Below are 17,981 nucleotides of genomic sequence, written 5' to 3'. Positions count from 1 at the left end.
TTTGTTATGCCCGTGCCAGAAAACAGAAATAAGAGATACATCCTTGCAATAGATGCTCATTAACCATGTTTGTCCCTCTAAAGAGCCTGCAAAAACAGAAAAAGATGTGGTAATTAACTAGAATTGCAAAAAGTTCCCATGTCCTGCTGTGAGCATCAGTTTTTTCTCTTGGCAACCTACATAGACCTCCCCTTACAAACCCATCTCTGCAACACAAAGGCCAACCCTTCTGTAGTCTTAATATATGGACTGGAAAGGCCAATCGCTCCGCTTAACATAACACTGGAAGTGAACACAGGACAGCTTTGAACTTCTAATATGATCAACAAATAACTTTTCCACTAATTCAGCAGAGAACAAAATACAATGATATATTTAAATTGACCAAATGCAGCAAAATGAAGACATTTTTGGGTTTAATTATTATTTAATAACACTGGTATTTTCCATTCCATGGGGACAACATGCACTCTCTGTTTTGTATCATTACAAAATTGGTACTATCACTCTAAGCTACTCCCTCCTGATTTGGACTACAGATCTCCACATACTTTTCTTATTCTCATCCTCGTGGCTTTCTTTTGGCTAACTGATGTAATTAACAGGCCAAAATGGAGCAAACCAGAACAGGTAATTGATAGGGCTTACATACATGTTACATAATGCAGGTATATAATAAATTCTATTAAGCTTTTGTGTCATGTTGTAGAATAACAATGGGAACAAAAAACAGCTGCCAACATAAAGAGCTAGAAAAAAAAGCAATTTATATTGAAACAGGCCTTTGTCACCTTCCATCTTTTTTAAAATTTCATACACATTGACTTTCTAAATACCCTATTGCGAGCATAATGACTAGTATAATTACCTGGAAGTTTTGGAACAAGCAGGCCATGGGGTTCAGACTGTTTGGTGGCCCAGGAACATGTCCTTTCAAGGCATGGAGATTGGGGAATCCGTGTAGGAGCTGCTGCTGTTGTTGCTGACTGCTGTTTATAAGTGATTGAAGGTGAGACAGCTGATGGTTGCTCAATGGAGGGTTCATCGATGACATTTCACCTGTAATGGTACAATTTTATTTCATTGCTTTATCCTAAAGAGTAAAGACAGATCTGTTTTGCTGATGATCTGTTTTATTGCATGAAAAAAAACTAGCTGTCAGCTACTGTGCATTGTGCACAACAGTACCCCTTAAAGGAATTATGCAGTCCTTCAATTCCCATTGTCAGCGCCATCAAGTTAGATTTGTACAGCTCTGCCTGGCAGGGTAAGACACCTAACTTTTCTCTACAGTAGAAAAGGATATCCCTTCACCTCCAGCCTGTGATTGGACAGTGAAAGGTGAAGCAGAAGACAGATGAGCCCATCTGTCATTTTACTCGCTTCTCCTATCAGCATGTTTCTTATTAGCACATGAGCACAGAAACACAACAGAGACTGCATGAGGTCAAATACAAGTCATAATAATTTATTTACACCGTCACCAATAAAACATTGTTACTTGCTATGCTCAATAATTTTCCCACTGAACCCAACCTCAGAGATGCTAAAATAGTACCTGGAATATACTGCTGGATTCTCCACTAACAAAGGTGCTCTATAATTAATTAAAACAAACCTTGCTGCGTATGGATTCAGAGGGAAAAAACTATGTCCCAGTTAGGAGCCATGGGTAATATAATTATTATATATTTGATTTTAAACAAGACAACTGTACAGAGTGGTACCACTGACAGTATTGTTAGGGTTAAGAGTTGTTCAGGCAATCCCACAGACAGCCCAATGCCAACAATGGTAGCCCATTCTACAGCACAGGAAATGGTTATGGATGTCCCAACACATATATTTAGACCTCTGATGTCATGAGGACAACAGACGTAAGAAGCTGAATTCCAAAGACTTGATTGACTATAAATGCTAAAAGCAGATTTTACAAGCTTTTGGGTGTGATAAGATACAGAAAGAGAAGTCAGGTAATTAAAATAAATGCAAAACCAAAAATTGTGGATGGAGCTGGTAAAGTTTTTAGTAAAAGAAGATCTTGTTTGTTCCATATTGGAACTCTCTTGTCCCTATTGGGAACCTCAAATGCTTAACACTTTTTTGTATTGTTTTGTAGAGTACTAGGACTAGGATCCACAGTGAATGTGAATCCCACCCATTCACCTTCAGCAAGCAAGAATACAAACAGCAGTAAAAACCTGAAATCTTTACTCCCTATTTATATCAGACATCACAAAGCAACATTAGATTAGACTTGCCTTCCCCAGCTGATGGCTGGAGAATATGCAGAAAATTTTGATTCAGAAGATGTTGTTGGTTCATAGGCAATGGCATCGGCAGAGAGTTTAGAAGATTGGGGTTGACAGGTCGTGGAAGGTTGTTGGGAGCGTTCTGTGCAAAATGATTGGGATGGTCAGGTCCTGGAAATGGAAAGGTGTTACTCATTGGATGGTGGTTCTGCATCGGTGCCCCAGAAGCTGTTGTCACTATTACTCCATCTTGGAGAACGGATGTGGTCTTTGTGATGGCTGGCTGACCCGTGCCAGCTATTGCTACTGATGACATTGGTAATGAACCTCCTAAAACACAAGCACAAGGTTAGAGTTGACAATTATTTCATACTTTACAATACCTGTATATAATAGTATTGTAATAGCTGCTTGATTCCAAAAGTCTACCAGTTCATTAAGCTAATTTATACCTGATGTGTTTTTAATCACGTGCATCATTGCATGCAGTGTAACACAACTAGCTGTTAATAGATCCAACACCCTCATCTTCCTCTGGAGTATGATTCTTGTCTTTTATAGGACTACATTTAGAATGGTAATTGGAGTTAGGAAAATGACAGTCCTACTTTATAAACATATGCTTTAAGAGACCCTGTCATCAATCTAAAAAATGCATAAAAACAATTATTAGCTTTAAATAAAACTATTTACTCATATTGCAAATGTGCTTTGCAAGAAAATGAAGATTGTTAGGGTAACATTTGTCTGAAGGAATATCTATTCCTGTGACTTCAGTTAAGTATTCATTCCTGATTTGTATTTTTCTGCAGAACGGACAAATCTGCACAAATCTTTTCTGCAATATTCTAGGTTTTTCAAGTCTTATAACTCATCACTAAGTCCAGAAGTGCTGCTAAAAAGCGGTCACTGGTAGAGGTGGTAAATAAGATAAATATGGAGATCAATATGGGGCTTGACAAAAACTTGCACCAGGCCTCTTTTGCAAACAAAGACAAACCTGAATGGGATTCTTTTTCTTCTACACTTAAAAACATATAAACATTTTAGGTTCAGATCTGCTGTTGGTTTGTAGAAGCAAACCTAGGCATTCTGCAGCAGAAGGATTAAATGAAAATGTTATTCATGCTAAATGTAGAAGACAAAGAATAGGCAGATATATTCAGAATTATGACAAAAAAATAATAATATAATATGTTAGTGGCCAACAATGAAAACTTTATATGGGTCTTACTATTCAAGATACTAAAAATGGGTTTCAAGACTTACGATTCAAGATTTTAAAAATGGGTTTTCACAGTATTAATACTGAAATAATAAAATAATTTGGAATACATATAATAAAACTTTTTAATTTATTGTAAGCAAATACAACATATCTATAGGATCACATACAATGTCAATAATACTTGACATATTTACAAAATGTACATCAAGCATAATGATTTCCATCAACCTTCAGCTCTATGCTTTTCCCGGTAATAAAGCCGGTTCTTCAGGAGCACCCTGTCAATGCAGGAACATTGCCGTTCACATATGTCGCATAACTATCCAGTGAGCTTGTCACATATAGCAGGTAACCCAATGTCACAATTGGATTGGAGAAAAAACAAAAAAAAAAACTGGTGGTTGACAACAATCCTCATTCTTGATACACATTTTGTAAATATGTAAAGTATTATGGTCATTGTATGTGATCACATAGATATGTTGTTATTGACTTTCAATAAATTAGGTGGTTTTATTATCCATATTTGATATTATTTTATTGATACAGTGTGAATGATTCCATGAAAAACCCTTTTTTTACTATATTTTTTTGGTACACTTATATTAGTAGCTAGACTATAGATGGGTAGAAGCTGCGCTGCAATGGCAGTTCCCGTGTTGTTCTTTTCACAATGTGCAATGGTAGGGGAATAGAATCGGGAAATGTGTTGTTTAATAAGAGTTGTGGGATTATTGGTTAAGGTGCACTGGAAAGTTTTTTTTCTTTTCACATAAAGGTGGTAGATATAGACCTCTCTGAAATAAGTCGGTATGTACCCCAATAGAAGAGGAGATTTGAAAGCAGACGTTGGAAAGAATGCATCTTTTTTTCCCCATAAGAACAATCCAAGAGCCTTAAAACCCTGAATCAATTAAGCAAATTCCATTCTCATCCTCATATTAATTAATGAAGCCACCTACAACATTGAGGATAACAGGAAGGAGGGAACAGACTGCTGACTCTGGGGCTACACCTGCCATAGGCAGAGTAAAGCTAGCCATACATGAATTGACTTGAATTAATTTTGCTTGATGTGTTCAACTGTAAATGTTAACCGCCAATGCATGGTCTATACTTTAGTATAGATTCTTTGCATATGATCAAAAAAAAAAAAATGCAACTTCAACTCTGTATCAACTCATTGAGAAAACCAATTTGATCAGCATGACTCAAAAACCCATCATATACTTCTATAATTGATGGCAAATTTTGGACCTGCACCCTACGGGATTCTTTTGCTCGTACACACCATAACTGGTTGACTGCAATAGAAATAAAGAATTGCTTTACAGTCGGTCCTCCAAATTGAAGTGCTTAAACAAATTGGAAAACTAATTCATGTAGGACCAGCCTAAGCTTCCAGATTTCAAAACTGCTCCAGCAAAGAAACTAAACCTAAACTTGACCAAAGCAGAATCTTTTTGTATTTTATTTCTAAATCACTAACCTAATAAGCAGCACTGTAAAGTAATTAGGGGCTAAAGGTGATTAACCTATATACATGAGAAGACCCTACCCAATACAATCTAAGAGATGGGGGAATGTAGTATACAATAGAGGGAAGGAAGTGAATTGGGGATATCTGTTGTTTACAAAAGAGAGCAAGGTGGGTGGGCAAGTTTGAGGAGGTGGGTTTCAAGTGTGTGTTTAAACATGTAAGAGTATTCATGGGATTAGAGTGGAGGCAGCCTTAGAGAAGTCTTAGAGTAAACAAATACTGTCAAACAGTGTAAATTATACGTATTACCTTTAAAACTGAACTTTACAAATTCAAAAACCTATTGTGTAGCTGTGCTTGTTTGTATCAGAGCACCTATCCACTTATCTAAGATCTTTTGTGCCTTTTATCTTCCAGAGATCACACTTATTTTCTGCCACTTCACCTTCTAATTACCAATGAAATGCAGAAACACCTGAAAATAAAGTTTAGCTTCTATAGTTCTTCCTACTTAGGCTGTCACATGGCCTGATTGACCCTCCCACTGTCTGAATTTGGAGCCAAATATTAATACAGTGCATAAGCACATTTGGCCCATATGACAGATATTTTGTTCACCAATTGGCTTCTAAACAGTGTTTGTATTCCCTCAGAAACCTGGTTGCTGTAAGAATTTGGCTTGTTTAATCTTGGGTTTAGTTGGGCTTTAAATCCTGCTTAGTTTTTGTAATTTGAACATTTTGGTTTAAAAAGCGCCTGTGTGTGTGTGTGTGTGTGTGTGTGTGTGTGTATATATATATATATATATATATATATATATATATATATATATATATATATATATATATATATATCAATTACAGTCAGTGGTTCTTGTGGCGACAGGAAGTGATGAGAAATCCAAACGTTTATTGGACCACACCACAGGTGATAACAGCCTAAGAAGAGCATCTGCTGCATTTCAGAAACAAGAAATATATTAACATCCCCAATGAGACATGCAGCAAAACAACATCAATAAGGTGAACTTAGAGTTTGGACATACAGGATTTTCCAGTTTCAAAGGAGTGACAGATGAATGAACGAGAGCTGTACACACAGCACCATTCTGTTCTATGGAGAGGGGAGGGGGGGGGGGAATGAGCAAGTGGAACCCCGCTGTGTTCTCCTTCCTTCACTTCTATTGTAGTTGTTCACAGGTCCATCAGGACAGATCCATGAACGATGTTGAGCAACCTCTGTACACGTCAGGTTCTTGTCCAAGGCGAACCCAACCATTTGCTTAAGCCTAACATCGTTTGCGGAATATGTAATTCCATCAAAGACTTTATTAAAAGAAATCACCTTTTAAAAAAATGTCTGTTGGCAAGAAAAGTCTTAGCCTGTTAAAGCCAACACAAGAAAGCAGATTCCATAGGAATTAAGCTGTGCCAATGTTTCAAATTGTTTTTTTGTTAAGATTGGGCAAGAGCTAACATTTCACAGTGGGTAGGTTTTCCTTCATCTTGTGTCCCCTTGAGATCTATTAGATACTTGTTTTTATGATAGGAAAGCAAAATACAACAATAAAAACACAGTCACAAAAACCTAACCCTTCCCCACTATACTAAAGTGTGTTTTTGTGTCTGATTTCCCACCACTCCCAGTACTCCTTTTTGTTTATTAGCCCATTGCCATGCACTGGAAACCCACTTAAAACTTATAGAGTGCCTCAACCCACACAAATGTGATAACTGCAACGGCCTGGACAATTCTAAATAGTCATTTCTCTTTTTTACCATTACTATTATTAGTTATTTAAAAAATGTTTTAAATATATCTTAAACTGGCACATATAAACTTGAAGTTTCTTTCATGACACTTGTATCCCTCCACTCAGAATAACGTTACAATTTTTTCTTAACATTCTTTTACAGACACACACACAAGCTTGTAATGATACATTTATCAATTTCGATTATAGCTTTCATCCATTCATTATCTCACAATATTGGAAAAGGAGGAGGTCCAGAAGCCAGATAATCAATGCATCAAAACTTATAAAAAATAGTGTGGAACTGGGTCCTGAATTCTCTGCGATTTTAAATTCTTTTCCAGATTACAGTTTTGAACTTCCTTTTTTCTTTTGTAGATACTATTGTATATTATATATTTATTGGGTGGGAATAAGTAATCAATCCTCTTCTCTCCCTATATTTTTACAAAGATCAAGTAAAGGTAAACATAGTAGTTACCTTAAGAGACAGGCAATCAATAAGACAAAAACACACAGATATAAGGAATTTAAGTTAAGGCTATTAAATCTTGTACGATTGGAGCTTGGCTTTGCCTTTCATTAGGCAGTGAGAATATCAATCACACATTGGTATATTCTCTAGGGGGTGTACCACCCCAATCAAAATGAATGGGCTACATTTATGTAGGTGAACACAGGACAGAAATGTGAACAGCTGTCAAGGAACAATAGGATGGCTTGGGGGCAGGGAGAGGATCATCCTTTACAGAAAAGGCCAAGAATCTGCTTACTATAACTATAACTACATATGTCTCTGGATTTAATGAACATTTGCCATGCAATTTGCAAAGGGGTACCCTTGAATGCACAATATTGAATTTTTATTTATCAAATACATTGAATTTATGTAATTATTTTTTTTTGAAGGGTACCCAGCAAATGCTTTCAATGTGGGATATTTAGTTTCTTATCCAAATATACAAAATGCTTTTGCTCTGGTTTAATAAACTATCAAAGGCAAAGACATATTCTAGAAAGACCTGGAAAGAAAACTTTAATGACAGCCTGAATGTACCTATTGAAAAAAAGACTTTACTTATTGTACATCAATAGGAACTTTTTTCAGCTCTAACTTGTAGTGATTTTTGCTTTTTTAGAATCCTATTGGGTAGATTTCCCTTCAGTCGCTGCCCTGTAGGTACTACAGAAAGAAATGTAACAGTGTGAAATGTATTCTCAAACATTTATCCTAACTGGAAGATCTCCAATCTTGTTCTAGTGGCAACTGTAGAACAAAAATTTTATTTGTGTATTTTTGTTAAAGTAACAATAGCTACCAAGACAAAAAGAGTAAAACTTCCCAGTAGGGACACAAACGGCACCAAAACCTGTAATAATCCTTCCTTTCTACATAACATAAGACAAGAACTACCATGTACCAAGGTTTTTTCAAGCTACAAATATTGTACAATAGGAAAACTGTCTCAAAATTGAAAATGTATGTTTATATCTATAACGTTCACTGTTGCAAAGAATGTAATAAGGTGAATGAGGAAGATAGATGCTACACTTTTTTCTTCTAATGATGAAGGTTAGCTGTTTTGTGATATTTGTTTGCAAAATCCGATTTCCTTGCGGCAATATGGTGATGCTGGTGACATGCAAAGATCAACAGCTCTCACTGACTTTTGTAGCCTCAGCCACTGTGGAGTAATTATTACTGAAATTTGCAGCCAAAGGTTCCAAGTTCTACTTTCTCACTATAGATCAGCTTTCACCTCACTATGCTTCTTTAAACTCAAAGCATACATACAGGGAAAATAAACCTAAACAGATTCACCGATTTTATTGTGAACTTTGAGGTTAACATATTCCAGAGTGACTAACTACAGAGGTCAGTGAGGACCCAAAATGTATTTATTGTTGTGAATGCTGTCTTTCTCTAAACCCCCTGAAATAACTGTCAGGTCTTCAGTGAAACCTTTCTAAAACTGCTATATCCACAACTACAGTAGTTTGGTGGTCAGTGGGAAAAATTCATCCTACATTGCTGGCTGGCGGAAGCATTGGCACCCTTAAGAACAGCTAAAAAGATCATTGGTGTCAGTTAAGCTTGACCTGAGGGGCACACAATGCTCTTTGCTTAGGGAATCCCAACCTAGCCCCCTATAGAGCAGTCTTTCTCTACCAGGGTTCCTCCACAAGTTGTTAGGGGTTCCTTGAGCAATGAGCAGTTTCTAACTCTTGGGTCCCCTTTAACACCAATGATCCTTCTGACTATCTGGAAGGGTAGCAGCCTTCCCACTGGCCAGCAATGTAAGGGGCATTGTTACTATTGACTGTGAGCTGTGGATATAATTATAGCGGGGGTTCCCTGAAGACCTGAAAGTTTATTTAAGGGGTTGAGAAACACTTAAAACACTGCTTTAATGTAAATCAAACAGTTATTTGCAATTTTAAATCTGCACTTTCATCAAAATATTATCTGCCATCGATGATGGTTCTTGTCACTATGGCAGGTGGTTGCCATCAACTTCAGTTCTACTTTACAAATGCCTGATCAGGCAAATCAAAAAGGAACGGGTGCCTGCCTGATCACTCTGGGTTTGTGGTAACAACGCTGAGCAGAGTCAGCTTTGATTGGCAGGGATACTCAAGCAATTCTGGCTTCCCTTGCGCGTCCTGGGAATTTTGTTATGTCATCCTAATATGGACAATCAAGATGGCCGAAGATAGTCTCTGGGAGGAAGAAGAGAGGAAAGATGGTGGCACCCTGCTGTGTAACAGAGATAGGCTAGTTGTATGGGTTTAGTTCTGCTTTAGAACTCTTTCTACATGCATAGTCAACTATTGTCACCATAAAGAACTAATCCTGACAAAAAGGACATAGGTTATTGTTGGGCACATGCATGTAGAAGGTGCTACAATTACATAATTATTAGATATTGTCTTTATGGAAGGGGGGGCAGGGTTCTGTATTTTTAGAAAGCAACTGCCCCTTACATTACTTGTAAGGAACAGAATGTTGACAGAGCTCTGTCTGGCTGTAGGCAGTATTTTTTTTAAAATACTGAACTCATTAAAAAAAAAAAAAAAAAATTAGGTTCTTTTTTTGACTATCTGGCTTCTTGGATTGCTCCAGTCCTGGCCTTATGTCATACCACCCACCTAAAACAAATGACAGAATCACACGTTTATTTTCCAAACAAGTGAGCATTAACCGTTTTTGTTCTTTTTTTTATTTATACTGAAATACTACAAAAAATAAAATTAAAATAAAATACCAATAAATATTTACACACGCAATTATATATAAATTTTTGTACATATAAATAAAAACATAAGAGTCTGATGTTTGGCATGATGATTACAGACATCCATCCATACACCTCATAACACAGTCAGGTGAAGAGCATACCTGAATCAGTACTGTTACCAATGCTGTTGGGTATTATTGGTATCGAGGATGATGACTGTATCCTCGGCTGGGGAGGGTTGAGGTGTAAAGGATTTCCTGGATGATTTAGCATCCCATAATTGCTATTTTGCATCTGGTTGATGAACCCGGATAGATGGGCGTTGGGAACTGGATTACCACCATGAACAAAGTTAGTGTTTGGATTTTGGCAGGAGACGCTCTCCCCTCTCATCTGCAAATTATGCGTCAGTGAATTATGGAGACTGGCGGCGTTCAGGCTGTTGTCGGTATAGTTCATCTGGTTGGCTGAGCAAGGCAGACTCAAGTTGGAGTCGGGAACGGTGTTGCTATTGCTGTTCATGTGGGAGTTTTGACAACTCATGGTTTGGAGGAGCTGTGACATTGAGTTCATTGGGAATGAATTTTGCCCTTGTTTCCTCATTAATTCCGCCCCATGCTTTTGTAGGCTGGAATTATCAATGGATGGCGGCTTGAGTAGATTCATCACTGTTGACCCAGGCTGTTTTCTCTTTCTCATGTCCTTCTGCTGAGACATTAATTTATCTCTAAGAGCTGCCCGACCACTCTGTCCTTCGGCTGGTGGTAAAAGCGCGCTGGAAGCCGGAGGAAACATAGTGGGTAAAGTGCCATTTCCGTCACTGCTGCCACAGCTGACTGCAGGTCCGGAACTGCTCTTATTACCAGCAAGTTTATTTTGATTTGCTAGCTGTGCTTTGGCTGCTGCTGAAAGTAAACTGCTTGCTGGGAAAGAGGCAGCATTATGCTGATTTAAAATCTGATTTAAAGGCATTCCCAGCAAACCTGTCTGACCCTTGCTAGGAGCATTACCAGCGGATGAGGAAAATACGGTGTTGTTTGGGGGGTTTAACATGTTCCCCATGCCACCAGTTAATGGGTTATGAATATCTTTGTATGGATGATGGCCATCAGGTTTAGCTGAAGGACTGGATGGCATGGAAGGTCTAGGGGAGGCCATGTTAGGCCGTGGGGAACGTGGTGGGACTTTGACGCCAATGCAGGAAGGTTGTGTTCCTATTGGAGGCATCATGAAGTTTCCATGATCAGATGATGTGGAAGAAGAGCGTGATCTTTGCGGTGAGGCCTCTATCCTCCCAATAGCAGGTGCCATTGAGTGAACTGGGGAAGTTACTGGGGAAGGAGACAAGGATGACGCAGCTGGATGTTGGATCCTTTGAACATGATTACCGTGATTCATATGACCAGGTTTGACAGTTGGCAAAGGGAGATTACTTGGCAAAGGAACAACAGCAGGTGGCATGTTTACATTCATCACAGGTACCTGAGAGTGAACATTTGGATGAAATGTGGAAGTGTTCAATACAGGGTTTTGAAGAACTGGTTTACTTGGAATGGGGTCTAGAATACCAAGCGGATCTTTCTCTGAAGATGTCAATGGCTTTTTCTGAAGAGCACAAAGTGGTGGTGGGGGTGGAGGGGGTGGTGGTGGCAAAGGGGGTGGAGGACCTGGTGTTGGTTTATGGTGAAACATTGCACGCGACATATCCATGTTAGGTGGATAACTACAAACAGTTTTTTTAGATACTGGGCTGGTAAAAGTGGGGGACAGAGGTATGTTCGTCCTTCCAGCCATAGCACAAGATGGCTGCACAGGGGAACCATGCAACATAATGGACTGGGGAGACACAGGAGTCCTGTTCACATGAATGGGGCTGGAACTAGGTGGTGCATGGTAGTTGGGATTGTTCCTTGTAAATGTATCAGGACTTCCTAATGTGTCTGTCCTTGGAGAAACAGGCCCTTCACCAAAGATCTGGGACCCAGATGAAGCTGGACTTGGCATGCCACCATGACTTCCACGGTATGGTGATTTATGTCCGTGTTCGCTGCTCCCTAATCTCTGCCGTGAATATGCAGAATGGAGGTCATGCTGCGGAGTTCCCATGTGTTCTTTCACCATCAGCTTGAATGGATTTTTACATTCTGGCATAACAGAATTAGCAGTTCCATCATGTGACTTATTCCTCATGGAACGTGGGGTGGATGCACGTGTGGATACCACAGGAGCAGAATCTGAAAAATTGACATACAATTTCCATAAGTTCACCATTTATACCACCAATATAACCACACTAAATTTATTCAAAAGGATTTAACAAACATTGTGTTTCTGAGTTGAAGTGTGTCATAACCTAAAGAAAAGGCATCTTCAAACACTGTAGTGGTCCTGCGATTGCTCGATTCCCCAAAGGAATAATTAGCTAAACATTAGAAAATCCAAAAATGCATTCCCTAGATGAACATTACATATTTTTTTCTTACTGCCATAGAAGATTGGAGATTAGATGGGCACTGATATTTGAAGGTGGAGGGGAATGAGGGAGAAATTTCAAAGTGGAAAAAGTTTCCATTAGTTGGAACCTTTAAAAAAAAAAAAAAAAGTCGTTTTTTTTTTTTTTTTTTTAAGAAAAGGCACCTACCACCTAAACGATGGTAAACATTTTTACTAGTTTACCTGTAGATTTATCCAATCTCTTTCCAAAATTCAGGACTCTAAATACCCTACCTGAAGGCTGATCTTCCTCTCAAGGTTCATATTTTTCTTAGATTAGCAGGCCATACAACCAAGTCAGTAGCTAACAGTAGTTTGTTCCATTCAACATGACTTCTTGAGCAGTTTTAAAAACAATATACATTGATCCTTTCTAAATTCTAATAAATCACCAACACTATATTCCTGATTTTTTATTAAAGGTTTTTATCGATAAAACCCTTATTGATCACCAATTGTTTCACCAAGCAGCATAAAATGGTCTGATCATTAACTCTGCTGGCTTTATAAAGGCTTTGACAAATGATGGGCCAAATGCAATAATTTAACACATTTCCTAAAGTTGTTGTGCTTATCTTTACCTACAATATAAAGAATAAGGCACGTTTATAACATTTAAAACCTATTCAAAGCTAAAATCCTAAACGGTGAGCATAGATTTGTTTTAAAGAACAACATTGTTATGGGAAAACAAGCAACTGTGTAGCATGGAAATGGCATAATCAGTTTTACGGTGTATGGATGTATGTGCCAAAGCAAACGTCACAAGTGAAGCATAATAATAATATTTATAAATATGAATAAGTTTGCATCCTGACTTGTAAACACTTATTCAAAACCTACAACTGCTGTGTGGGGTGAACTAGCTTCCCCCTCCTCACAGTAGGGGTTTCATTTAAATCATAACTTGATTAATGAAAAAATATGACCATGTAGGTCCTTTTTAAAGATGGAACAGGCAAAGTCTTCTCTGCAATAAATTGAACTTGCCTAATTCCAATATGAATTATACTCACCTGTCTAAGCTCTTAAACTTTTGGCGCTGACATTTCACCAGTTTCTCTGGCTCTCACCTGTTTCATGTAATATTTAGTCCTGGCTGATTACTGGTAAGTGATATTTCAAACAAAAGTAGTATGTTTTTGTAGTATTACATATCCTAAGAAATCAGGGAAGAGGCCTCTTTATGAAATGAAAAACTTTACTTGCCAAAATACCAGTACTCAGAAAGAAAAATTGCAGGTGACTCTGTGGGTGATTGGATAAACCTAAGGTAGAAAACCTGACCGAGTGCAAACTTCAAATATTTGGATGCACTTTGGTTGGCACCACAATATTGCTAAACACTCAACCATACAAGCCCTGGCATCATAACTGCAACAAAAGGAACAATAAAGAAAGGCTCTGTTTTAACAAGTTACACCTTTTTGAATGATTTTTACTTCCTAAATTGATGAACACATGAAAGCAAGCTGCAAAGTGTATTTCGATTCTGCAACAATTACCAGATAGAAACTTACTTGTCCCACCACCCGGACTTGTTAACACCAGTGAGGGGTGCGGCGTCTCCATGCTCTTGTGCAATGTGGCTACAGCGATGATCTTACGCTTGTGGATGCAAAGCTTTGTCACATCCTCATCTGCCTTAACATCCTCTGCGGTTCTTTGTTTCACAGCAGCTCCGGGATCAAAATTAAACACCTACAATAGTCATACATTGGATTACATAAGAGAGGGCATGCACATTACGCTAGTTGCCTTTGACACTAAACCTTGGGACATGAGTACTGTTCAATCTTTCATCCTATAGTAGATGAAGTTGTTATCGTGTACTGGGGTACACTTGCCTCTGTGACAGACATTACATTTTGTATTTTCCATTTTTAATCCATTTACTAAAGTGTCAGATGGCATATTTTGCAGTGGCAGAAGATTACAGTTTCAAGTCTTTAGGGTGGTTGTACATGAGCAAATGTTTCGTAGGGCAACAATGTAGGTACGGAACATGCTAGGTTTCATTTCTGGGACTTGCCAAATGATATAATACACTACTTGTGTGGTACAATTTTTGTAACTTTTCCTTCAGTCATGGGTACAAACAGTTTTACAGACATATCAATTCCATGTGTGAGATAACCTGAACTTTACAATTAGTGGAAATTTGTCAAACATAGACTGCAAATGTCCACCTTTACTTTCACAAAAAAAACAAACAAACAAACAGCACCTCCACCCAACACACACACACACATCCCAGCTAAACTGTTGATCTTAGAAGATCCTAAAGCAGATCACACATGTACCTTCGGCAGAATGAGAGGGCACTCTAGGCCACACTTGCAGGTTCCGTCTGTGAGAAGATACGCTTTAACTTGGTCCAAACACGACAGATGGGATCCACTTGGGCTGCAAAGTAAAACAGACAAATTAGCTATAGGAGTCAGGGCAGAAGAAAGTTCTATTACCCTTTTACACATAATATAATGTCACAGCAGCATATACCTCTTAATATAAGTTACCAACTGTCAGTTCTTTAAGCTACAGACATTTTAATAGAAAAGAATGCCACTCTCCTAAGTCTGACATCTCCCTAATTTCTCACCTGTGCACATTCTGCCAAGATGAAAAAAATCCCCTCACTCATTCAAAAAATGGTAGCAGCCTGGCTTTGGAGCTGATCCAATGCCTTCAATGCTTTAACTCTCAAAAGCTCAATTGGCAACTAGATAAAGAGTTCTTACTTGCCATGCCATGATAGGTAGACAACATTGAACTCCAGGTAATTGCTTAATAAAGGTTTGTGAAGTACAGACCACTGAAACAAATCACAGCAAACAAAATTACTTAGAAGCTCTCACTTGACTGTGCCTAAAAGACGAGGTAAGAAAAATAGGAGGGTAGAGTTCTGGATTTGGGACATCCCAACTCAGCATGAACTGATCCAGGATGACTAAGGAACCATAACTAGAATACAGAATGATAGTGGATAAAATGGTTTCAAAAGAGAATTGAGGAGTCAAATTTTCTCACTTTCCAAAATGAGAGGTGCAAAACTCCCTGATGGACTGAAAATTGTACTCATTTTAGAATGGTCATGCCATTAGAAATGAAAAGGGCTGGCACTGGAAAAAGTACTCAGGATGAAAGACAGGGTGTAAAGTTCGCTCTGCTTGAACAAGGCCCTAAAAAAGAAATGGGCTAACTGAAGACTTTCGAATAGTCAACAAAAGCCAGACATCCTTATATAGTTTGTTGACATTTTCTTGCCTAGCATAGTTTAATTGTTCCTTTTGGGAGTGATAACAGTAACAAGGTTGGTATAGATTTACTGACAGCACTCTGCACTGTTCTCCTAAGAATATTTTTATTTTAAATTTGGATGGAAAGAAGCTGTGGACAGGTGGCAGCCCCTGTATTGTGACCCAACTTTTTAGTATCCACCCAAAAACAGCCAGTTGGTTACAGAATAGTGCTGGGTGGTGTGCCTGGCTTAAAAGGGCTGGGGAGAACACTGCTCTGTCTCAAAAGCAACCAACACAATGGGCTCTTAGGAACAGGCTATCCATGTGCTTGCTAAGATTAACTACTTTCCCCCCACCTTACTAAGTAGAGTGGAAATGCACCTCCCTGATGAGAAAAGTTCATCTAAAATTTTAGAAAGGAAAGAAAAGGACCTTTTGTAGCTCTTCCCACTCTTAACTGCTAAAAAAAACCCACTTGCGTCTCCTATGCTGGTTAACAGATGTTCTCTCACTTTAGACAAGAGCAACATTCACCCTACCCCTTAAGCGGAACTAAACCCACGATTACTCGGCTATCCCCATTTTATTGCAGGGCACCACCATCTTCCTTTTCCTTTGCTTCCTAAAGACTATCTTTGGCCATTTTGATTAGCCATGCCAGGATGCCTGAACTCCAGTGTAGGTGTGCAGAAGTTCCATAACTCCTGGCTAGCGTAAAGAGCTGGGATTATCATGTTTCCCTGGAAATCAACTCTGAGCTGCGCATGAACAGCTTAGCAAAATTTGACAGCTGGACGGCAATCAGGCAACAAAAAGCAGTTATTACAGCTACATGTGGTTTCTCCCAGCAGCAGCCTCATAGAAATTAAATAGGGGTGGCAGTGAGCAATACTAGTACTGCTTACTGCCGCAAGCTGTCAAATGTACAGATGTTGGTTCTTTAGGAACCAGCGCTGCAGTGTGATCGATCTCTATGATCCCGAAGCTGGTCTGGACCTGCCCTAATGTATATAAACTATTTTCCCCTGCACAGCCCTACAAAGACAGAAAATAAGGGCCGGTACCAAAAGCCAGAAAGGCTCTAATGACAAAGCAAAATTACGTTTCATCATTACTGCTACTATTCCCAAACAGCCAGGCTAGTCAAAATTGTGCAGTATGCATAGTCGAAGCATGGCAACTCTTGCCAAAATGAGAGGCTTACCTTTGGGTTTTGCCTCCTCCATTTATCTTTCCCAGTCAGTGGCAGCAATATTTGCTATTGGTCTGTCATTTTTTTTAACCACAGCCCTGTGTGTCTTACAGATACTAAAATTGTGCAATGTTCTGTGCACGTGCAGCAGGTAATAGGCACCAGAAAAAAAATAAAAATAAAAAGAAGCCAAACAAAATACCCTAGAAACATAAACTGCATTGACTATTCTGCTAAATATACTAAAACATTTCTTTTTCGTGCAGGTTGCTGTACATTTATGATTTATGTACAGATTATGATGGTTAATACTTGGAGCTAGATTTGTACTACTGATTAAGATTTGTACTAATGACCATCAACTAAACAAAACCATCAGTGAGTCCAAGCAAGCTGGAACCGAAAAGCTTGGTCACTACAAAACAGCAATAGAGAAGTCAGTTAGGGTGGAAAGGATTTCTGTCAGATTAAAAGGTATTTTTGTACTTTTAAGTAATATAAAACAGAAATATGTATATTGCTTAAATATGTACTGCATAGGTTAAATGTTCATGCTTTAATTTGTACTTTGATCTATATTTTAAAGTGCTACTGACCTGGAAAATCCACACAATCACAAATAGTGAAGTGAAGAGATGGATGACAGCCACAGAGTTTGTAATGTTACAAACAAGTTAACAATAGAAGTCATAATTTTATCCTGCTAGTGACGGCTTTCCCTAGCAATGTCAGCAAAACTTTACAAATACTCAAAAACTTGCCGGATAGTTGCACATGGAGAGAAAAGAAACATTACCATCACACTTCCCATGACCACCAAACCAGAAAAAAAGGCCATCGGGTTTGACACACCAAACCACAAAAACATGCAACGTTCTGGGTCACACTCAAAACCAGAGAATAAAACAAATAGTAGAATATACAGATCAGTCTTGATATCGAATGAGCGATACAAACTTTTCTCTTACAAATAAACAATATTTTCCCAATGCCTGAACGGCCGAAATAACTGCAGTAAAGTTCATGGATGGCAACAGTCAAAAGCATGGGCATGGCTAATTTGTACCACAGAACTTGTGTCAATGAAATACTGTGTATCTAA

At 38.4% G+C, this 17,981-nt stretch overlaps 1 protein-coding gene across 7 annotated transcripts in view; it reads right to left on the bottom strand.

Annotated features, from left to right (window-relative positions):
* Positions 1-17,981, bottom strand: part of MBD5 (methyl-CpG binding domain protein 5) — a 45,819-nt gene that overhangs the window by 10,405 nt on the left and 17,433 nt on the right. For all 7 annotated transcript variants that reach the window (XM_072418135.1, XM_072418133.1, XM_072418134.1 and 4 more), the window contains 5 exons: positions 14,749-14,851; positions 13,966-14,146; positions 10,114-12,186; positions 2,262-2,582; positions 869-1,059 (listed from right to left, as the gene is read on the bottom strand). In XM_072418135.1, the coding sequence (XP_072274236.1) occupies positions 869-1,059; positions 2,262-2,582; positions 10,114-12,186; positions 13,966-14,146; positions 14,749-14,851 (2,869 nt within the window). The remainder of the gene's footprint in view (positions 1-868; positions 1,060-2,261; positions 2,583-10,113; positions 12,187-13,965; positions 14,147-14,748; positions 14,852-17,981) is intronic.

This window comes from Pyxicephalus adspersus, chromosome 7 (assembly GCF_032062135.1).
Source record: "Pyxicephalus adspersus chromosome 7, UCB_Pads_2.0, whole genome shotgun sequence".
Lineage (NCBI taxonomy): Eukaryota > Metazoa > Chordata > Amphibia > Anura > Pyxicephalidae > Pyxicephalus > Pyxicephalus adspersus.
Note: the sequence above shows the minus strand (reverse complement) of the source record. Positions and strands in the feature narration are given on the sequence as shown.